Below are 24,896 nucleotides of genomic sequence, written 5' to 3' on the forward strand. Positions count from 1 at the left end.
GTTCAATTCCTCAGCACCACATAAGCAGAAAAAGCCAGAAGTGGCACTGTGGCTCAAGTGATAGTGTGCTAGTCTTGAGCTTAAGAGCTGAGGGACAGCGCCCAGGCCCATAGTTCAGGCCCCATGCAGACAAAAAAGAAAAAAAGGAAATCCCTCTGTACATCACCTCTATAGTAACAATAAATTTTAAAAATAAAAAATAGGTAATTAACACAATATTTAATAAGGTATACAAGTTTAATGTTACCAATCCTAAATTAAATATGGGGAATCCCATAAATTATTAGAGACTTTTCTACTTAGAATCCTAAAATCAACTTGCTATTGTCCTAAGCCCCATTGTAAAATTCCATGTTTTATAAGATTTCTCCACAAAAAAAATGGTGTTTTTAAAATACTGATACATTCATTTAGAATGAGTTCCATGAATGTATCTTGTTACTCTTAGGTGAAATGGAGTTTGAATAATGAAACTAATTCTCTTTGTTAAGATTATTTTAAGTTAATAATATATGTCTCAAAATTATTACAATATTAGTTTATATAGTGCTAATTTGTTCCTGAAGAACAAATTAGCCCCCTTATGTAAGAGATAGATTGTATATATATTTTGTTTTCTAGCAATGCAAATTGTACCAAGGATCAATTGGGGAAACTGGGAGAAGAAAGCCATGTAGCTAAACTAAAATTATTAGTATTATATCTAGTACCTCAAATGCTAGAGGTAAGTCATGTGCTAAAATACTTTCTCTAATATGATGTTGTAAAAATTTGAATAGATCATGAATTAGAAGACTTGTAGCCCATCACTACTCCTGTTTTTTAACCATGTGACATTGAGGCAGGTTGTTTAACTTTTTGAGCCCTTGTTTTTGGAAAAACAGAAACAATTTTAAATTATCCTGTAATTCTCATAAAAAGTTTGGAAAGAGCATGTGTGGGAAGAATACTTCTATTTACAACCTGCTGCCATTTAACCTACCTAACACTTTCCTACATTTTCTTCTTTTACTTTAACTTTTCTTTAGGGATGAAAAAGGAAATCTTCCTTGTGAAGACCTCAGAGGACATATGGTGGGCAAGCCAGTGCATAAGGGATCGGAATCACCAAATTCATTTCTGGATCAGGAATATCGAAAGAGGTTTAACATTGTTGAAGAAGACACTGTCCTGTATTGCTATGAATATGAGAAAGGAAGATCAAGTAGTCAAGGAAGACGAGAAAGCACCCCAACTTATGGTAAGAGATCATCTCTTATGTTTGTATTAAAATATATGTCTGTCATGTGAAGTTCAATTTCCTTTCCATAAGCTTTTGGATTGTGAAAACACTTGATTGTGTTTTAGTATTTATAATTAATCAGTGGTCATCATGTACTCCTAAATGAAATATCATCAAAATGAGACAAGACATTAAAATTATTCCCGAATTTACAAAGATAAGCAAGAATGCGTAGCACCTTAGCTCAGAATAGTGTATGAAAATCTTCTTAGCATTGCATGTATTTTTTTGTATGCTAGATGTTACCAATTTAAAATAAGTCAAGGGTTTTATTATTTTTAATGAATATTTACTGGTAACATAACTTATTCAAAATGCAATTGTATCCTTAATCTTTAAAAATCTTTAGATGGGCTTTTCTGGGGACAATCTCATCTCAGTTATTGTATTCTTTTAAGAGGCACAAAATTAACCTGCCATTTAAATAAAGGTAGATTTTAACTAGAATGAACATACTGTGTTTCTGCCAGTTACATAAGTAAGGCAATTAGTACATTTCTCGTCAAACATTGAGTACATTTCTTGTCAAACATTATTACCCCCTCTCGTTTTTCTCCCATTTTCCTTTCTACCTAATCCCTCACCCAAGCTGTAAAGTTCATTTCCAACATAGTGTCTTATGAATATCACTGTTACACTGGTTCACCCTTTGTCCTTTATCTCACCATTTTGTGATTCCCCTTTCCTTCCCAAACCATACATATATGGTGTGTGTGTGTGTATATGTAATATATATATATATGTATATATAGTATATACAAGACACAAGGTACCAAAAACAAAAACAGTGACAACAGGGGATAAACCAAAGGAAAAGAAAAAAAATGAAACAAAAAAGAAATAACTTCACAAAAATACATTAAGAACAACAACAACAAAGAACCTATTGTTTCCATATCTTGGAGTTCATTTCAATTAGCATCATTTTATATGGTCCTATAGCCATTGGGCTATTGTGATCCTCTGCTAGGACTATCCTAGACATATACTAGTCATTACAAATGAGGGAAAACATGGAGCCTATGTTTCTTTGGGTCTGGCTTACTTCACTTAATAAGTTTTTTTCCAAGTATTTCCATTTCCTTACAAATGGGGTGATGCCATTCTTTCTGATGGAAGCATAGACTTCCCTTGTGTATATATACTACATTTTATTGATCCATTCATCTACTGAGGGCATCTGGGTTGGTTGCATATCTTAGCTATGGTAAATAACTTTTCAATGAGCATAGTTGTGCTGGTAGCTTTTGTGGCTTTGTTTGTGTTCCATTGAGTAAATGTCCAGGAGTGGGATTGCTAGATATAGAGTAGTTGTATGTTTAGTCTTTTGAAGAACTTCCATATTGCTTTCTCGAGTTGTTGACCCACTTTATATTCTCACCAGTGTAGTAGCTTTCCCTTTTGGCCACATCCCCTCCATCATCTTATTAATTGTTTTCTTGATAATGGCCATTCTAACTGGAGTGAGGTGGAATCTCAATGTGGTTTTGATTTGCATTTCTTTTCTGGCCAGAGATGTTGACCATTTCTTCAGGTATCTATTGGTTATTCTTATTTCCTCTCCAGAAAAGTATCTTTTTAATTCTTTAGCCCACTAAATGGGATGGATTTTTCTTTGAAGATTTGTTGTAGTGGGGTTTAATTTTTTGAGCTCTAGGTACATTTTTTATATAAGGCTCTTGTCTATAGTATAGTGAGTGAAGATCTTCTCCTTATTGATCTTGCTAGCTATGTCCTTTGCCATGCAGAAACTGCAGTTTCATGCAATCCCATTTGTCAGCCTTTCTTTGATTTGTTGTGTTTCTGGATCTTTATTTAGAAAGTTTCATCCTGTGCCAAGAAGCCCTAACATATCCCCTATCCCTTTCTGTAATATTTTCAGGGTCTCTGGTTTTCCTCGAGGTCTTTGATCCATTTGGAGTTGATTCTGGCACAGGGTGATATATAAGGATCTAACTTCGGTTTTCTACATGTGTGTAGCCAACTCTGTCAGCACCATTTGTTGAAGAGGCTGTCTTTCTTCCATCTGATAATTTTGGCTCCCTTATCCAAGATTAGGTGGCCATATGTGTGTGGGATCATGTCTGGATCTTTAATTCTATTCCGTTGGTCCTCAAGCCTGTTTATGTGCCAGTGTATTTTATAAATACGGTTTTATAATAAGGTTTGAAGTTTGATTTTGATATTCCTCCAGAACTGTTTTTCCTGCTAAGGATTGTTTTTGCTATTCGGGGTCTTCTATTATTCCACATGAATTTTTTATTGCTTCTTCTATTTCATTAAAGAACGTTGTTGCAATATTAATGGATATTGCATTAAATTTGTAGATAGCTTTGAGCAGTATTGACATTTTCACGATGTTAATCCTCCCTATCCAGGAGCATGGAAGGTTTTTCTACTTCCTTAAATCTGCTTTAATTTCCTTTATTAGGTTTTTAAAGTTTTCATTATAAAGGTCCTTCACTTCTTTGGATAAGCTAATTCCTAAATATTTTTGAGACTATTGTTGGTATATAGAAACACTACTGATTTTTATGGGTTAATTTTATACCCTGCTACTTTGCCAAAGTTTTAAATGAGTACAAGTAACTTGGGAGAAGATCTATGGAGTTCTTTAAATACAGAAGCATGTCATCTGCAAAGAGGGAGACTTTTACTTCTTCTTTCCCTGTTTAGATCCCTTTTATGTTTGTCTCTTGCCTTATTTCTCTGGCTAGGAATTCCAATACAATATTGAAGAGGAGTGGAGAGAACAGACATCCTTGTCTCATTCCTGATTTTAGAGGAAATGGTTTTAACTTTTCACCATTAAGTATAATGCTAACTTTAGGTTTGTCATATACAGCATTTATTATATTGAGGAATATTCCATAGATTCCTAGTTTCTCCAGAACTTTCATCATAAAGGGGTGTTGGACCTGCTCCTATTGATGTGTTGAATTACGCTTATTGACTTGCATATATTGAACCAGCTTTGCATCCCTGGAATGAATCCCATTTAATCATACTGTATGAATGTTTTGTTTAGATGTTGAGGTTGGTTGACCAGAATTTTATTGAGAAGTTTTGCACTGATGTTCATTAAAGAAATGGGCCTATAGTTCTCTTTCTTTGATTGGTCCCTATCTGGACTCTTACTTTTCCAGGCATGATCCAGAAGGTAACCCAGTCACAAATAGCTAATCTAGTACATCTGCAATATTTTGAGATAAAGTCGATGAAAGTTAAAGTAGTAAAGACTATGTTGCTATTGAAAGAATGGATTTAATGGGAAGTCTGTGTACTTTCCTTTGCAATTTTAAATTAATCACTTTTATTGTGGTACTTATACTTTGGGAGAGAAAAGGGTCCTTACTGATTAATTCAAAATTAACCAATGGGAGCTAACAGAAGGCAAAGGTATTTTTTGTGTGTTTTTTTTTTAACTCGCCCTTTCTATCTCCCCCACTCACTTGTTAACCACAGCCATTTACACCCATTCTCTGGATCTAAAAAATGTATTTATTTCTTGCTATATATCTTATTTCCTTACAGCTCTTGGGTAATAATTATGTATAAAAAGTTACTTTGTATTGTCCTCCGAACATATGGTCTTCTTTCATAAAGTAATGGGTTTTGGCATAATTTCTCATCTATACTATTCTATTGGCAGTTAATTTGTAATATTGTAGGTATTCTCACCTTTTTTGCTCTGCTATACCTTCAGGAAACTGTCATCTTTGTTATCTTGGCCCATGTTGTCTCATGAGCTAATACCAAAATTTAATTTATTCCACCAGTATAGATTGTCCATTTATTATTACATAAGCAGTATGTCCATTCTTTTTATATTCTAGAATTTTCTGTATTTATGTTGAAGAAGATAAATGTTAATTTAAGAGAAATTTGTCACCAAACCTCATTGGTTGATGACTCATGACAATATAAAATACATTTACTAGGAACTTACTTGAATGACAAATGAGCATAGCATTGATAGATTTCAGGGGAAGAGTGTAAAATGAAGGATAAGATGAGAAACAATGTGTTATATCATTTAAAAATCAGACAACACAATGTTGATAAGAAATGTACTCATTACCTTATGTAACTGTAACCCCTCTGTTCATCACCTTAGCAATTAAATTAAATTAAAAAAATAAAGGCCCAGTAACCAAATATCCAAAAAAATTGAACAGCATAAAATTTGTTTCATTTTCTTAAACAAAAATAATCTCTGGTCAGGCACCAGTGGCTCAAGCCTGTAATCTTAGAAGGCTGAGATCTGAAGATCTCAGTTTAAAACCAGTCCAGTCAGAAAAGTCGGAGAGATTCTTATTTCCAATTAACCAATAGAAAGCTAGAAATGGAGTTTGGGCTCAAGAACACCAACCTTGAATGAAAAAAGCTGAGCCAGTGCCCAGGCCTTTAGTTCAAGCCCTAGTACTTGGAAATGGGGAGGAGGAGGAGGAGGAGTAGGAGGAGGAGGAGGAAGAGGAAGAGGAATAATTTCTGGACACACATAACATTTGGGAAACAACCTAGATGAGTGATTAGTATGATTCACTGTACCACCAGCCATATTCAGTAATACTGCCTTGTCATCTAACTACTCCATCATAAGTATGCTACTTTTACAAGTTGCTTCTTTAGGTCTTTTTTTCATTTGTTGAATGAGTATGATAACTCCTTTATAGTGTTTTTGTGAGAATTTAATGACAGTGCATTGTAAGTTGCCTTACTACCAAGTATATTAAGAATTTACTTTATTATTATCAATATCACATAGAAAGTTTAATGTGAAAACTAGAAGGAGGGGAAATGCTATCAAATCAGTATTTGGTGTCATCTTCTTAGGTTTCAAAGGCACAGATTCAGTGTAATGATACCAGTTGCTTGGCAACTTCTCAGAATAATAATGTTTTTCATCATCTTTACCTTTTCACTGTTGATGGACTCCTTGCCCTTGTATCATACCCTTCCACTGTAGCACATTTTTATGCATAGGAGCTACTAAAAGACACAACTGAATCCTCTGTGGCTATGTATGGTCATATTTTAAAAGAATAAGAGGAAAGCTGGGCACACAGGTGGTTCATGCCTGTGATCCTAGTTACTCAGGAGGCTGAGAGCTGAGGATCCCAGTTCAAAGCCAGCCAGGGCACTAAAGTCCATGAAACTCTATTCTTCAATTACCCACCAGGAAACCAGAAGTGATGCTGTGGCTCAAGGGTAGAGTGTTAGCCTTGAGTGGAAGAGCTGAGGGACAGTACCCAGGCCGAGTTTGAGCCCCACGACCAATCAAAAAAAAAAAGAAGAGGAAAACATTTTTACAATAATAGCACAGGACTGTATTGATTTAAGGCAGGAATCCAGACATTTTCTGATGTATTGAAAATCCAGTACCTCAACAACCACAAAAACCATAAGTGAATGCAAGGTTATTACGTTAAAAACGTTCCTCAGAGTTGGAAGCATGGCTCATTTGATAGAACACCAGCCAATGAGCAAAAGTGTAAGGTACTGAGTTTGAGTTCGAATCTCAGAACAAAAAGAAAAAACAGTTTTCATGCCATTTCATGCACTATGCATTGGGCACAATTAATATCTGTAGCATTATGCTGGAACATTTTCAACTTGAGTCCTGGAGCAAGGGAAAACCAAGTAACATCTTTTTATCCACATGAATAACAAGCAACCAACTTGAATGACCTAGAGGAGCATGATGAAGGACCTATGGGCAATGACATAATAACCTGAATTTTATCAATGTGAAGTAGGGATAGTTATCTGTAGATTCTAGGGTCTCTAATAACATTTCAGCATTGCCTTTTTCTTTATCTTTAGAGTGAAATTTTAATTAATAGCATTATTTCAAACATTTTTAAAGGATTAAATATATATATAATGCATCCACACTTCTTTTATTTCTGAGTATATGTCCACTGTTTTTCCTGCAGTTGTTTGACTATAAATAATCTTCCTCATCAGATAAAAGTTTTGTTATCATACATTAGCAATTTTGGAGATGAATGAAAATGTTCCATTCCTAAAAATGAACTATCCATAGAAATTAGGAGCTGTGCATTATACTTATAGGAATTCTTATTCACTTAGATTTCTTATTCCTTTGAATTTATTTAATACATTTCATAAAGACTGGATGTTAATTATTTTGAACATCAAGATGAGGATTATAAAACACCACATAATAGAAAAACCGTTTAGTAGTACTTTGACAAAGAAATAGAAATGTAATAGAAATAGAAATGTTTTCAATGTAAAAAATTAGAGTAATCACCTGTGTAAGACATTTCTATCTTAATGTGTATAACTCTACTGATAAAAATAGGAAAGTATGAGTTTTAAGGTCAGGTAGACCTGCATTTGGTGTCAGGGCTTGGTCTTTAATAGCTGTTTGACACTTAGCATAACTGAGATTCAGCTTCCTGATGCTATTGTTTCTTTTTCTGTGGAAATGGGATTTTCATAAGGATTAAATGAGCTACCATACATCAATTACATAACACAGCTCTTGCCTCATAGAAAGTGCCTAAGCTGAGTGACAATTCAGGGCCTTTATTTCAAGCCCCTGTGCTGACCAAGAAATTAAAAGAAAGTTTGGGGCTGGACATGGCTCAGAGGTTTGAGCACCTACTTGCCAAGTGCAAAGCCCTGAGCTTACATTCCCCATACTGCCAATAAAATAGAAATAGAGACTTTATAAATAAAATGGAAAAATTATCAAATAACAAATCTGATACAGCTAACAAAGATTTTTTTAATCTTCAAATGAATTAATCAAACAAAAGATATAAATGAGATGAACTAGTGTTCCTCTTATAGATAGAATGAGAAGACCAAGAATAGACACTAATTTAGTACTTTTTATGTAGGGTCAGTTTTGACCTTTAAAGGACATTTTGCAATTTCTGGAGGTATTTTTGGCCTCACAATTCTGGCAGGGTGCTGCTGGTATCCAGTGGGTAAAGGATAAGAATGCTGCTATGTATCCTGCCAATTCCTAGGACAAGACCCACAATAAGGGATGTTCTAGCCTGAAATGTTGACAGTCTGCTGTTGACTTAAGAATCAACTGACAGATAAATTGTTTACACAAGCAGATACCAGAATATCAAAACCAGAGACATTATATAACAAAGAGATTGCCTTATCATTTTTTAAATTCAGAGAATTTGAAATCACTTTGGAAGTATATATTTATCTACTCAGCATATTCCCTGGGCAAAAGTAATATAAGGTTGTGAGCATCTGAGACTACCCATCTTTCCCTATAATAGAAAACATAGTCATGATATCCCCTGGAGCAGGAAGTGATACATTTTTCTTGTTGAAATCAGAAGGCATTTTCCCTATGGAAATAAAGTGCAATAAAGGAAAGCTAGGTAAATTTTAAGTAGAGCTGTTACTGTTAGCTTTCAATGTATTCCCACGTTTTCTTAAGTGTGTTCTTTCAGATCACTAGCTCTGAAAGAGGGTCTGTAAAAGAAAGGTTATATGGTTAAATAAGATTTGGGACACTGCATTTGTGTCCTGCTCTTGGAGATTAATAAATGCACATTAGCAGCTTTAAAAGTCTTGTTAAGCTGGACGCCAGTGGCTCACGCCTATAATCCTAACTACTCAGGAGGCTGAGAACTGAGTATCACAGTTCAAAGCCAGCCCGGGCAGGAATGTCTGTAAGACTCTTTTTTTTAATTTAATTTTATTTTATTTGTGAACATACTGTACAGAGGTGTTACAATTACATGGGCAGGATAATGCGTACATTTCTTACCAAGCATTGCAGCCTCCTCCTTTGTTTACCCTTCACATCCCTTCCCAGCCTCCCCCCTTCCCCCCCCACCCAAGACTCCAATAAAAACCACTAGAAAACCAGAAGTGGCACTGTGGCTCAAGCAGTAGAGTGCTCGCCTTGACCGAAGAGCTGAGGGATAGCGCCCAAGCCCAGAGTTTAAGCCCCATGACTGACAAAAAGAAAAGTCTTGTTAAATTTGGAATAACATTCTTTCCAAATATATCTGTACATCACATCTTTTTGTCACATAATACTTATTAATTTTCTAATGGAATTAATGTTTGGTAGAATATATTTTGGGAACTACTGAAATAGACATCTATGGCTTTGTTAAAGACTCAAATGTCAAATAAAAATTTCTTGGCTTTTTAAGTTCCAAACAACTAACTTATATATGAACATTTTAATCATAGTCTCTCTCACTTTTCGTGGGAATAATATTGCCTTCCATGTTAGTCAGATTTTTCAAGATTGTTGGGAAAAAGTCAATTGTTTAAGTTAAGGGACTTAGGAACCATACGCTTTTGGCCACCTAATATTTGCATGCTTGTCACCTTTCTTGTCCAAGTCTGTATTAATGCTGAGTATAGCAAGAGGACAATGTATTTTAGAAGTGTCCGTTTTTATTTTTTATTGGATCCAGTTATGTTACCATTATCCTTTAAAATTTAATGACTTTCCATTTAATTCAGTTTTGCTCCTCTTAAAAATGTGTGCCTCTCTACCTTAAATAGCCTCAGGATGTTTTTCTAGAAATGCAGTCAACCATCTGAAAGTAATTTTTCTGTCTGGTATGTGGGATTTTGGTGGGTATATGACCAAGGTTATAGCTTAACTATTCTTTACTACATTCATTTTCATCAAAGTATTGTCTAAAATATTTAGAACAGATGAGTTTATGTATATACATTTTCTCAGACTCTAGAGAAAGTTTTTTGTGAGAATTAAATGGTATGACAGATATATAGAGAATCTTTGACATTAAAAATCCTTTGTGAACTCTAAGAATGTTGCTTCTCGGGTACTGTATATTATTCTGAAACAATAATTTTAGCATGTTTGTGGAGAAAGAAAAGGAGGGAGGAGAAGAGGGGAAACTAGAGAAGAATAAATTGATGCAACTGAAAAAGGCAACAATTGAGTGGTATTTCAACAGACATAGGGGTAACATAAATATTTTTAGGAAGGTAATCAAGAAACAATACTACTGATTCTCAATTGACTATCAAACAGTCCTATAAGGCTTATTTTATTAGAAAATGAAAAGAAAAGGTCAGATATTGCTTTAAATGTAAAGGAAGGAAAAGGAAGAGGAAAAAAGGAAGGGAGGAAAGGAGGGAGGAAGAGAGGGAGGGAGGGAAATCTGTGAATGTATAAAACTAAGGTCCAGCATATAAAATCCCCTGCTTACTTTCTTGACAAGTGGTTAGTGAATATTGAGCAGTTCTTTTGTTTATGACAGGGTTCCAAGTTCAGAGAGAACACAATAAACAGCAGAGATGTTTCTTTTATCTTGAAATTTACATTCTATAAGGGAGACAAGATTTTAGCAACTAATTTCGTAAATACTTATTTGACCATAATTAGTATACTATGAAAAATATCAAGAGGAAATGTACAGAAATACAGAGAACCCCAAGGAACTTACATCATTGCTTAGCTCTGAAAAACACATGCAAATTTAAGAGAAGAGAGGAAAACCAGAGGATAGTGTCCTGTGTACAGAAATGTTTCTAGAAGAAAATATTAATCCTTAATGCTAAATGCCACAGATAGATTAGAAAAGCAATGGGTTCAAAATAGTACTGGATTAAACAACATGGAAGCTGTAGTGACCTTGAGGGTGGCAGATTTGCTAAAGGGCAGAGGAAGCGTTTGAGATATGAGAAGTAGAAGTGGAAATGAGGTGGAAGCTGATATAAAGAAATTTTCTCTGTAAAAGATTTTACAGAGAAAAAAAGTTTTATAGAGAAAACAGTTTTTCTCTGTAAAGGGGGAGCAGAGAAATAAGAAAGTGAGATGTATCAGTTTGTAGGATGAAGAGAGTTGTTTAAAAGCATGCCCTTGAATAGAACAGAGAACAGACTCGAATGAACAACTTAAATGTGTAATCTCCCCAATATCGGAGCATCTTTTCATTCAAGCATCTCACAAAAATTTTATGAATACTTAATCTTTCCCAGAGAAAAGCTATAAGAAAGATAAAGTCCTAGTTCCTGGCAAAAATTCCTATACATACAAAGATACAATAAAAATACAATCTAATAAGCATTGTTGATACCAAACTCATCAGGAAAGTGCCTAAGGACCCAAAGAATCAACAGTAAACTCTGTCATAAGGAAGAAATGGTAGCATTTGTCATGACACAAGACATGTTTTATTATCTAAGCTTAAAATTTTTCAAGGGCTAGGAATGTAGCTCAGTGATGGAGTGCTTGCCTTTCATGCATGAAACCCCGAGTTCAATTCCTCAGTACCACATAAATAAAAAAAGCCAGAAGTAGCATTATGGCTTAAGTGGTAGAGCGCTAGCCTTGAGCAAAAAGAAGCTCAGGGACAGTGTCCAGGCCCTGAGTTCAAGCCCCCGGACTGGCAAAAAGAAACTTTTTTCAAGCAGTTCTATATAGAAATTTTACATTAAAATACCACACATACTTAATAATAACTTGAATATATCATTGTAGAAAGTACTCTATCATTGTCTAAATTCTTAAAATTATGTTTGATATGCTATTTGTGTTTAATTATAGCTAATTGTACTTCAGAATTAAAAGTTACTTGCCATCAACTTTAGAATAAAATCAAACACCAGGTGCCAGTGGCTCACACCTGTAATCCTAGCTACTCAGGAGACTGAGATCTGAGGATCACAGTTCAAAGCTAGCCTGGGCAGAAACGTCGATGAGACACTTATCTCCCGTAAACTACACAGAAAAAGCCAGAAGTGGCATGTGGCTCAAGTAGTAGGGCACTAACCTTGAGTACAAAGAGGCTCAGGGACAGTGCCCAGGCCCTAAGTTCAAGCCGCAGGACTGTCAATAAACAAATAAATAAAATTCAAAGAAATTATATATCTCACCTTCATTGTGTTTATTATGATATAATAAAATATCAGAGCATAATTAGAGCACAATTCCTGCTTCTGTGGAGGTGCCAGTTAGAATACTTCAGAAGTGTAACAGATATGAAACCAATATCAAAGTCCTGCTTAGACTACAGGCATCACTAGGCTTATGATAAAGTGTCACAGAAAGTCATCAAATAACAAATGTCTTATCCTTATAATAGGAAAACATTGCCCTTAAGTGAAGCAGTCAGCGAAAGCTTTTAGAGGAGGTCTAATCCTCATTATGTAAAGACAGATTGTTGTTAACTTATGTACAATTACATAGGATGGGCCAAATGTATAAATATTTTTAATTATCAATTTCCATTGCTTTGTTAATTATTAGTCACATGAGTACAAAAAATGCATGTACTAACAATATGCATATTTTACTTACTGTAATACTTATAGTATTTTGGGGGGGTCTTGTGGTACTGGAGTTTGAACTCAGAGCTCAGGCTTATTAGGCTGGTGCTCTACCACTTGACCCATGCCTCTAGTTTTACTTCTTGCTGGTTATTTTGGAGATGATGTCTCATAGACTTTTCTGTCCAGATGGGCCTCTAATCAGGTTCCTCTAGATCTCAGCTTTCTGAGTAGCTTGAATTATAGGCATCAGCCACCAGCACCTATCCTGTTGTGATTTTTGTTTGTTTTTTTTTACCAGTAATATCATATAGTACTTTTTCATATAGTACTTTTTCATTTGAACTTTGATATCCTGTAAAATTAAGTGCTGCTCTATACATGCAGTAGCAAATACATTTCCAAGATACTTGTGTATTTGGAACTAGAAATAATATAAAATGTGGTCTAATTTTTAATCTTCCATGGACTGCTGTTGATATAAAATATATGAATGTCTGTTGTTTTAATTTTATTAACTCCATTTCAGTATTCTAGAACAGTAAAAAATTTTAAAGCATCACTTACAAGCAGCCTATTTATATTGAAACTAAAAATGTACTTGACTTTTAAAAATACTTGTATTTGCATTACTAAATCTATAGTTTTTATAACTAGTTAAGGCAAAGGCTTGCAAAAGTAAATTTTAATCAAGGATTTTTAATCTCAGCTTTTTTCTAATTCACTTATTTTCTTTCCATTTTTATTAATAACATACAGTATAATTCTATTAAGAATTCAACTTGTGAAGAATTCTTATTAAATGTTTTATGCAAAATTATTCCTATGGTTAATTATACAACCAGACGACTAATCAGGAGCTTAATTACATGCTTCAATGATTTAACTCCATTAGCATCTCAGAGATGACCAAAGCACAATGAATGCAATTACGTATTTCACATTTTGTGTTTGAAGTATATTTCTTCTTGTTTTTGTGTATGTCTACTTGTCACTAAACAACATGTCAACTCTTCTAAAAATATCAAAATAGTTTTGTAAAATGCATGAAATGTATAGCAAATAAAACAACTCACTCCATACTGGATTTTTCACTTTTCAAAAGATTTTTTTCTTAACTGCTTCAGTTTCAATGTCCATGCTGAGATGGATTTTATTTTTAAAACCCTAAAGAAATACTTTGTAGGCACTCTGAAAATATAGCATTTAGAACCTTGGAAATCTGGAGGATGGATTCTGCCAAGCAATAGAATAGATGGGGGGGGAGGGACAACAACCTTTTCCTCAAATCATTACAAAAACAACCTTTTCCTCAAATCGTTACCTATCCTGATGGGCAGAATATACTGACCTCTACCATCTCATTCAAATTCCTTCTGTGTAAATGAGCAGAGATACATCCCACAAGTATCTTGTAATCTTAAGTGATCATTTATAAAAGCAGTTGCACTCATTGAAAGGAAGCCATTGAATAAATCCTACATTGTAAGGTCATTAATAATTTTATCATATCCAGCTTATTCTCATACTTTAAAAATGCAGCAAAGCTTATTAAATTAATTGTAAGTGTATATAAGATGTAAGATTGGTATAATATCCTTAAGAATAGAATTAAACGTTTCCTAAACTTTTAATTGAATTTATTTGTGACTGGTGCATAAAAAGGTCATGAAATAAACATTGTGTGATTATAACAACTGATCATTAAATGTAACTGAGCAAGGAGGGAAAAGGAGAGAAAAGAAGTTAACTGAAAATGCTAGTGGAAAAAGTCAGCACATTAAAGGAGGCAGGACTGTTTTGGAATTCTGTTGAGATTATAGCAGAAATGCAGAAAGTGGTCGTTGGAAAGTAAGATAACTGGAGGGATTGCAACTTTTGTAGATGACTGCAAGAGTGGATGGGAAAGACAACCTTAAGAAAATTGAGAGGTCAGAATATCAGATGATAAGTATTGAAGCCACCTAGAATTGTGGCAGAAGTGATTATTTCAGACCTGGATTTGACTACTAATACTTGGCACTTACCAGCTGTGTTTCCTTGAGCAAGTCACATACCCTGTTACTGTTCCCTTGGAATATGAAGTTTATGATAGTAAATTTCCTCACATTTTTGGCAGCCTTTATATTTGAACTTGGGGCTTCATCCTTACTAAATAGGCTTTCTACAATTTAAGCTAAGCCTGGAGACTATCTTTGCCTTATTTTTTGGATAAATTCTCATCTTTTCCTCCCCCCAGGGCTAGCCTAGACTGATCCTCTTACCTATGCCTCCTGCATAGCTGAGATTACAAACTACCACACCCAACTTGTCTGCTGAGATGATGTCTCACAAATGTTTTGCCCAAGCTGCCCTCAATCCTTGGTCCTCCTGATCTCTGTCTCCTAACTAGCTTGAGATGACAGGTGTTCACCAAACCTAGTCTATGTATTTATTTCTCATAATTGTGAAGACATACATAGAATAAATAGTTCTGTTTTTATTGTTATTAGGATTATCAATCATTATTTTTATGATCCATCCCTGTGCAAATTTCTAGTTGTTATTCATTCCAATTTTATTAAACAACTGTCTCATGCCAGGAATTATGCTAGGTATGCTTTTGAAGTTTTCAGGTGACTTTTTTGGCTGTTTTATGGTTCAGGAATTTCCAAATGAATAATAAAAATACATTGCAACCCTGCCAAAATGTTATCCTTAAAGTCTTTGCCATGACTTCTAGAACAGGTTAAAGCAGTATTGCTAGGATTCATAAACTAGACATCCTCATTGCAACAAAAATGGTACATGGAGACAGGCCAAGCTATGGGATATGAAAGAGATGGTAGCTATATTATTGAAGCATAGTGGTATGCAAAATGCAGGGTTTCTTGAGTTAGAAGGCAATAAAGATGAAATTTAGCCTTCTGTTGTTCCAACATTAAACAATGGGCTAATGTCCTGGTAGGTAAAGCACAAGAAGCTGCCATCTTGAAAGTTGCCTATCTGGAGATAGACACTTGGACATTATGGAATAAAACGGATCAGTTTCTGAAAATGAAATAAAATTATGAAACTAATGATCCTCTTTGTAAAGGATCATACTCTTAATGTCTGAGTCTACTAAGAAAGTAAACATAGGCTATTCTTTATTTATAAAATTACTTTTAAGTTTACATTATTACCAAAGCAATTGCTAGAGGCAGTTCCCCTTCTGACTCAAAACACACATTTTCTTCATATATACAAATGCCAACTACAAGGTTGCATATGAGTGAGTGTGTTTTGTACAGTGTAGGTAAAAATCAGTGTAAATCTGAGCAGGCATGGGGGAAAAACAATGTGATGTGAACTTTGTTCTCTGTGTTTAGGCAAGCTACGACCTATATCTATGCCAGTGGAATATAATTGGGTGGGGGACTATGAAGATCCAAATAAGATGAAGAGAGATAGTAGAAGAGGTAAGTGTTCTAGAATTTCAGTGTAGGCTGGGTTGTTTGACACTGAGAAAAATGAAATGTTCTTTAAGTAGGTTGTATGGCATTAGCAAGCACAAACTGATTATGCAGCAAAATCAAAACAATCCAGAATTTGACTATCTTGACCCCTTACCAAATATATACCCTCTATGAACGCCTTCTAAGGGGATTCAAGGCAAATAATTACAGGGTGAAAATGATTGTCTGATTGTTCATTGCAAGCTAAAATTTCAAAAATCAAGGTCAGAAGGGTGAAACTGTGAGAAAGACTTCAGTTTGGTGAATAAAAAATTTATCCCCAGTCTCCTTTGATTCAAAGACAACTTTACTTCTTTTGTATTGATAAAAACTCAGAATGAAAATTGAAGTATGTGGAGGGAAAAAAGCGAATGGAAACTGGGCCAGTGACACTAACAAAAACCGTGTAGAAATGGGAGGGGGAAGCTGATTTGCTTTTTTTTTTTCTGTTCTGTTTGCTGTTCAGGGTAATCTTACATGGGGGTGGGGCTACTCTTGAAGTACCTACCAAAAGTAAGTTTTTATGTTCACTTACCCTGCTATTGAGGTAAGCGAAAGAAAGTCTCACTAGTAAGTAGGATTTGACAAAGTGTGGATATGGTGGGACCAGATGGACATACTGTTACTTCCACTTTTTGAAGGGAAGAGCCACAAGGTTATAGATGGACTTAAAAAAATGTTCGTAGAACCTAAACTCATTTAACTTCCATCATGGTATGTTTGACCTGTTTGCCTGTTATTTTTAGCCAACTTACAGAATTGATTTCATTATTTTACAATTCCACAGACCACATGGACAAGCAAGCATGAATATCTGCTGCATTAGTCTGTATAGCACTTGTTTTATGGAGTGAGAATTTCTGAAAATGTGGATACATCCAGGAACACTGACAGATTACTCTAGATCTATGTATTCGTTCTATTTTCCAAGCTTTGGTTTCTAATTTCATTTGTTTTATATAATAAATCAAAAATATTTAAAGCAATTACCATTTGCCATCTCTCAGTCTCTCTTTTGGGACTTCATATTATACTATCATCTTATATAAAATGCTGTATGAAGTACTGAGTGTTGACTAATAATTCAAGCAGAGATTTTATGAACTAAGTTTCCTGGCTATTGCTTCATAATATGCATACTACTGCGAGTGTGCTACCTAGCATGCCATAGGCCATTGTTCATCACCAAACAAGAACAATCCTCCTGGGGATCTTGTTACAAATTTTAAGAGCCACGTACCCAGAACTTCTGATTCTAGTTCCACATGCAATTCTGATATAGACAGTCCAAAGAGAAGTCCAGGAAAGGTAACCAATAGGCTCTTTATTCTTTTCCTGTCATCACAAATTAACACCTACTATATTTTCACTACATATTTTGCAAGTTTAGTCAAGCTAAAGTTCTGAAATGAAATCGAATGGCACAACTGGAAATGAATGCTAATTGTGTGGTACATGCATATTGATATTGGTTTAATTATCTCTTTTTATATAGAAAACTCTCTTCTTCGATATATGAGCAATGAAAAAATTGCTCAAGAAGAATACATGTTTCAGAGAAACAGCAAAAAAGATACAGGAAAGAAGTCGAAAAAGAAGGGCGATAAGAGTAATAGCCCAACTCACTATTCATTGCTACCTAGTTTGCAAATGGACGCTCTAAGACAAGACATCATGGGCACACCTGTGCCGGAGACCACATTATACCATGTAAGTCAAATTTCAGAAGCCTTTGATACATCTTTTCATGAGAGGCAAGTGACATTTTCTTGATAAATTCCAAATTGTTTTTACTCTGCTGTCAGATTTTCAAAAAAGATACTGACTTTAAGGTTTGCCCCTAAAAATGATGGATTATTCATTTGTTCTTCTGTTCATATGTGCAATGAGTTTCTATATTTTATCAGGTTAGATTTTTATTGAAATAAGGCGCATAAAATTCTATTAACTGATTAATTAGATTAATACGCTTCATGTGATAATTCAAAATTAAAGATAGAATATTTGTATATGTATGATTCCATTTCCATTTAAATATGAGCCTCTGCTATGTGCTAGATGTGAGCATAGTATCAGAGGTAAAAACTGGAATACAGAAAACACCATTATAAAGGGAGAAAGATAGACTGAGAGTTCCAGTATAGTTTAAATGTTGTAATGGGTGAGTACAGAAAGTATACAAGTACCTTAGGGAAAATAGAGCCTTGCTTTTCAGGGGAAATGAGAAAAGACTTCACAATGGAGAGCAATTGGGTGAAGAAAGAAAGATAAATAACAATATTTCAGTGAAAAGACAATGCAGGTGTACCATTGAGGAGTAAAGAATATAATATATTCCAGGGGTTTTATTCAAATGGTTCAGAATTGATACTTCACTAAAAATTGAGAGTTATTGTTTGAGGAAGGGGAAGTAGATAGGCCTGGAAACATACAGGGTTTAGAGCAGGAATTTTATGATGAAGTACTTAGACTTTCCTGAAGTAATAAAGAACTATTGAAGAGTTTTGACCTTCAAAGCTGTATGATCAGATCTGTTAGCTCTTCATTGGAGAGCATCAATTGAGGTGTCAAAAGCAGAAGAGCCAGACAGTTACTTTTAAAAATCCATATTAGGCCACTTCAGTTAAAGGGAGCTGGTTATGACAATAAAACTAGAGCTTCTAATTAGGAGTTCTTGAAAAACATAGACTAAATGTTCTTAAGTAGTAATTTGAACAATTGTACTTGATACTGAAAGGATCAAAAACTTCAATCTACCATATTCTTGGAAGTGTACCATCCAGATATAACAAGATGTGAAAAGATCTAATGACTTTTATTCTCAAAAAACACTAGAGTGAACAAAATATATCTCTTTAAGTAGATAGAAGTATCATTAGCTTAGGTACCTAATTGTCTACTCTCTCTATACTCCAAACTTCTTTCTGTCCACAAGTCTAATGCTGCAGTTAATTCTGCTCTTTAAATGACTGAAATATAAGCCAGGTACTGAAGTATAAGCATGAGCTCATACTGACTGAAATATAAGCTCATGTCTATAATCCTAGCTACTCAGTAGGCTGAGATATGAAGATCGTAGTTCAGAACCAACTCCAATCAAAAAAATCCAGAAGTGGGGCTGTAACTCAAGTGGTGGAACAATAGCCTTGAGCAGAAAAGTTCAGTGACAGTGCACGGGCTCTGAGGTCAAGCCCCAGAACTGGCACACACATGCACACACACACACCACCACCAACAACAACAACAACAATAAAAACAACGACCTGAAAATAGTGGGCTAAAGACTTAAAGAGAATTTTTATTTTGTACACCTGTATACACATGTTTATTGCAGCTGAGGTACCCAACAACTAATGAATGGATGAAGAAAATATAGTATAGGAGATATACACATACTCATGTACATATGTATATACATACATACACAGACACTATGGAATAGTACTCAGCCATAAGGAAAAATAAAATAATGTCATATGCAAGAAAATGATGGAACCAAATATAATATTGAACAAGATAAGCCAAACTGAAACAGTCCATAATTTTTTATTTTTCCACTGACATTTGAAATGAGTATGAAATCAATACTCTTCCAAGTATGTACATTATTATCACCAGTCATCATCAGAATTATTTCAACACTTTCCTCTAGAATCTCTGTTCCACTCATAAGTACTAGCCTGAACAAAGGTCTGAAGATGAGAAACAGAAGTAAAGTTTGTAGTGAGAGATAAGGCTAGAGAGAGAATAAGAGACTGATTTAACCCAGAACATGTCATCTATTAAGAGATAGGTTTTAATCATAAAAAGAGTGGTAATCCAGTGAATATACATTTAAATATTAAGCCTGTTCCATTCTGTCATGCATATCCAGACAGATGTATGTTGTATACATTGTATATATGATGGGGAAAGGAAAATAGTAAAAATGACTCAGTGATAATTAAAAGTACTGTGAGTATTGTCTAGGTGTGTAAATTGCTGTGATCTTTCTGAAAGCCATTATTTATTTTGGTGTATAAAGAGCTCAGTCTAGTACTTCACATCTACTTTATTTGTCTACATTTGCCTCCTATTTGCATTATGTGTCTTGAGTCTATTGTGATATTTCCAATAGTTATTTCCATCTTTCTCAACTAATTTTTGACAGAGGGTTAGCAAAGTGTAAGGATCGCTGTTGACCTGTGGAGGAGAAGATATACTTCCTTACAAAACTGACTCACCAGTTCCAGAATAGAAAGCTAGATACTTCCTCTGTTCTCATTGTTGAAAGAAGTGAAATAATAGTTTGTATTGGATATCTATGTCATACAGACATAGTGAACATCTGGCCAGAGGGTAGAATAAGGCTGGAAAAACCATTTGGTATGAAACAAGACAGATACATGCTTCTTGCCTACTCAGGGCAGTTTGCCTGTATTGATAACTTTGTATGGCCCATAACCATGGTATAAATAGGAAAATGATCCTTGGCAGAAAAAAAAGTATTCTTCACACCTGGATGAGAACATTGGATATCCAGTGTTCAAAAGAAAGAATTTCATTGTTGGATTTTATGAGCTCCTTGAGGATCTCACCTTGCACTTACTTAGTGTGTCGGCAGTTACCAAGGAAATTTCCACGTTTTCTTCTATCTTTGGAACCATGCAAATTTTGCTTTTTTCCCCAAAATCTATGTCCAGAGAGAGTAAGGGAAGGGAAGACATTGTTCAAAAGGAAATGTACTCATTACCTGACTTACATAACTCTAACACCTCTGTATATCACATTTATAATAACAATTTAAAAGTCTGTATCCGAAGAACAAAATTCAAGCTCAGGTTAAGTGATTTACCCAAAACTATTGTGAAAACATGCATGTGTGCTATTGTCATGGTAGAATGTAAATCACCTACTCCAGGAGTCCTTTTATATTTTTCCCTGATGCTTTGTACATGGTAGACATTCCAGATTTATCTTTGCTTTCTGTTACTACATTTTATTGAATTAGTAAAACATACAGAATGATTACTGTAGTTGTTCAATATGACCTATTGCTGGAACTACAAAACATTAAACTTAAGTTGTTTGGTCCTTGTAGGAAAAACAGCATACACTTAAATGATATGTTTTTATATTTCACAGCAATTGTTATACTTTTTAAATCTCTCTATACACACTTGTTTAAAAGTGGAAAAAATCCTTATGTTTTCCTGAACAAATAAGATCAGTATCAATATGCAATCTAATCACCTTCATGATGAGCCACTAAGCATTTTTATTAATTTTTCCTTTGGATAATATAGTCATTTTAATGGACTAGAACTGAATTGAAGAAGATTATGAAGATTAGGTATTGAGTTTCCTAGGCTGCTATCTCTGTAATTCTAGCTCCGTGTAGTTTGAAAAATTGAGTTCAATTTAGAGACTATCTAGTATGAATTTAATAGCAAAATCTTATAAGCATGAAGATACACTTAAAAATCTACTGTGTGTGTGTGTGTGTGTGTGTGTGTGTGTGTGTGTGTGTACACGCACACACGCACGTGTGAAATGTTCCTAATAAACAGACCTGGATTATAATACTTAGTGATGATACATTTTGGAAAGCAGCCCAATAAAAAAACACAAAGCATGACATATATTATTTTGCTTTAGTCTTTTATTCTTCTTAGCAATCACTATATAAATGTTTATATGATACAAAGATTTCAAATTTACAGTATTATAAAATATGTGTCTTAAGATGAATTTCATGTATTTGTTCTTCCACTATTTTTTCCTAAACTTACATAAAAGGAAATAATTTGCTTTGCTCTAACCAGCAGGATTGTCCAACAGCTCTTATCTTTTTACTCCTTCTTTCCCCTGACTATCTAAACCTTAAATTTCTGGGAGATCCCTGAAGTTTCTCTTATTATATTGTCTTAGCAACCAGTACTTTTTCCTGAAAAACTTTGTTGTTGTTTATAATTATCCTTGTTTATTTGAAGGTCTCCTTAGTGCCTTTTCTCATATACATGTTAGGACAGGTATGTCTGTATCTGTGATGGAAAGAAGCAGCATCTCCATTTTGTTCAGTAGCTTATAAATTCTCAATAAAATTGTGAATGATTAATGAATGAGTGAACAAGAATTTTAATGCTATTATCTTTTGACCTGAAAACAAAGCTTGCTGAATAGTCTAAGCTACAGGGACTGCAACAAGTTTAGCTCTCTCACAGCTCCTACCTTATCACTTCTATTTGGTCCTTACTTGCTTCCTTTCCCAGTCATTTCCTTCCAAAGAGCCCAACATGCTTGTCATCCAAACATTTTTTTTTGAAAAAAAACCCATAATTTAGAAAGAAAAGTTCATGAGCTCTTATCTCCAATTAGCCAGCAAAAAGCTAGAAGTGGAGCTGTGGCTCTAAGGGTAGAGTGCTAGCGTTAAGTATAAAAGCTCAGGGAAAACGCTAAGTCCTTGAGTTCAAGGCCTAGGACCAGCACACACACACACACACACACACACACACACACACACGCACACGCACACGCACACACACACACACACACACTATCTATACTAAAAACTTATACATTATCCCGAAAATGACCCTATGAAGTTGGTATTGTCATTATTTCTATAAATTAAAATTCATTAGTCATTCTCTTCTTAGTTAGCCCAGTAAATCCAATCTGATTTCTTACAGACTTCTTACATCTCTACCACAGCAAATAAGCCACAAGTAGGATCCTAGTAGAATTGCATTCAAAGGGCTCCACAATAGTGAAGACACCATTTCAATTTCTATTTTTTACATCCAACTAAATGAAGATCAATTAATATAAGGGTCACCACCATAGAAAAGAGGATAATAAACTGTCTTCCTATGGATTCTTCTACTATCATAAATCTGGAGTAGTCCCAAAGACAATGGTTAGTACCAGTTCAACAGTAAAGGGCAATGTCTTTACAAAAATTCAAGTGGCCAAGAATAATGTTGTTATTATAGAACATATGATTTATGATGAATAAACCTAGATCCATTTCTGAGCCCTAATTAATCAGCAAGAACAACATAATGATATTCCTCTCACTCATTTTAGTTTATATTACAGAAATGATACTGTTCATTTCCTATAAGGAAAAGTACATCCAAATGAGTAAATCAGGTAGCCTTCCATGACTAAAAATCTACACATTTCCTTTGGGCACTGATAAATATATCAGATAAGATTCAACCACAGAGGCAGAATCACCAAGTGACATGGAATAAAGGGTGATATCTCATTCATTTGAAGAGCTTGTTAAGTCTCTCGAGACTTACAAAGAAAATCTGGATGTGGAGGGAGGGGTAAACAAGGTAAACTAGAACCTGTGTGTACAAATTGAATTGCTTCCAATTTCAACTCCTTCATTATGAAGATTCATAGGCTCCCAGTCAAGTGTCAGATGAAGTGAAGATCTGGTAGGAGCTGGAGGAGTTGCAAAACTGGCTGCTAACAAACAGCAAAGCAAGCCAAGAAAAAAGTGACAATATGTATGGACCATGGCAGTGACTAATACCATACACTGACCTTCAAAACATAAGTGTTACTGCTTCCCTTATTTTCCAAGTTCACAGAAATTGAATTTGTGGCTATCCCCAATCTAAAACCAAACAGAGAAGTGAATAGCGAAATGTAAAATTCCTTCTAGCTTAGGCAGGTTTCAGTGGGAAACTTCCACATCCCACTACTTAGCATATATGCAGTACCACAGCCCTTACCTCTCTTTGCTTCAACTTTTTCTTTCATGCATCAGATGGGCAAGGTCATCTTGTGAAGCTCTAGAACACTATTTCTTATAAATGGAAGATTTCTTAATACTTAGTTCCATTAGTATCTTACTCCACTTGCTTGTATGTATAATTTTTTTCTGCCAACAAACAATAATCACAGAAAATGTTTTCTGTGTAAAATTCTCAAATAATTTTTGTTTTTTTAAAAAAATAAATATAAATAAATAAATAAATAAATATGTGGAAGCAGCTCTCATTTATCCCAAGTGTTTGAAAATGCTAAACACCTTCCTACGTAAAAGAAAGAAGCCATTGGTTTGACTAGTGACTGAAGAAATCTTGGAACTTTGCAGAAAATTACAGTAAGAGAAAGTTTCCATATTGCAACAAGAGAATATTTTGATTGCAAATTTTTCCATAACTGTGGCAATTTGCAACTTGAGAAGAATTTAATACTAGCTGAGCTTTCAAAATGTAACACAGAAACTGTCATTTTCTTCCACAATTAAAATAAATGCTTCTGAAATTTTTAGGAAAAGAATGACCCAAATTACCCTCCCCCAACACTTATCCATCCAAAAGAGGGGAGAATGGAGTTTGAACAGAACATCTGTGGACAAAATGAAAGACAAATGGTCTTTTCAGGCAAATGTCTGAAACAGGGATCTATTATAGCCACACAGAATACTGTTGCATGCATTACCATGGTTAAGAAGAGGATCAACAATACTTTCATAATGGCCTTTTATTTTGGCACATTCTATTTTTATGGACAGAATTATGATTTCAACACATCCATTCATAATTCATCATATAATTATTTGCATAAATATCTTTTGACACAGATATAATGTACTTTTGCCAGCTACATCTTGAATTTAAAGTGTTAAATGCACTGACAATCTCAGTACAAGTAATGCTAAAGGAGAATGGATACAAAGGAACATTTTTGTATGTTTTTAAATGATCTATTAAAGAGCAGAACTTTCAGTAATGTACCATATGTGATCTAGAAAGAAGATAGCACTTGTCCACCACCCACCACATAGACTTTTTTCCCTTTTTAAATTATCTTTTATACAAAGGGGTTTCCTTTTAATGAAGCAACTTGCGAATACAATATAT

General features: G+C 34.5%; 1 protein-coding gene across 4 annotated transcripts in view; it reads left to right on the top strand.

The window, feature by feature from the left end:
- Cnksr2 (connector enhancer of kinase suppressor of Ras 2) overlaps window positions 1–24,896 on the top strand; it is a 218,586-nt gene that overhangs the window by 128,361 nt on the left and 65,329 nt on the right. For 3 of the 4 annotated variants that reach the window (XM_013026488.1, XM_013026490.1, XM_013026491.1), the window contains 3 exons: window positions 1,029–1,240; window positions 15,904–15,993; window positions 17,525–17,739. In XM_013026488.1, the coding sequence (XP_012881942.1) occupies window positions 1,029–1,240; window positions 15,904–15,993; window positions 17,525–17,739 (517 nt within the window). The remainder of the gene's footprint in view (window positions 1–1,028; window positions 1,241–15,903; window positions 15,994–17,524; window positions 17,740–24,896) is intronic. The other variant, XM_013026489.1, reaches the window with a different exon arrangement.

This window comes from Dipodomys ordii, unplaced genomic scaffold (assembly GCF_000151885.1).
Source record: "Dipodomys ordii isolate 6190 unplaced genomic scaffold, Dord_2.0 Scaffold94, whole genome shotgun sequence".
NCBI lineage: Eukaryota > Metazoa > Chordata > Mammalia > Rodentia > Heteromyidae > Dipodomys > Dipodomys ordii.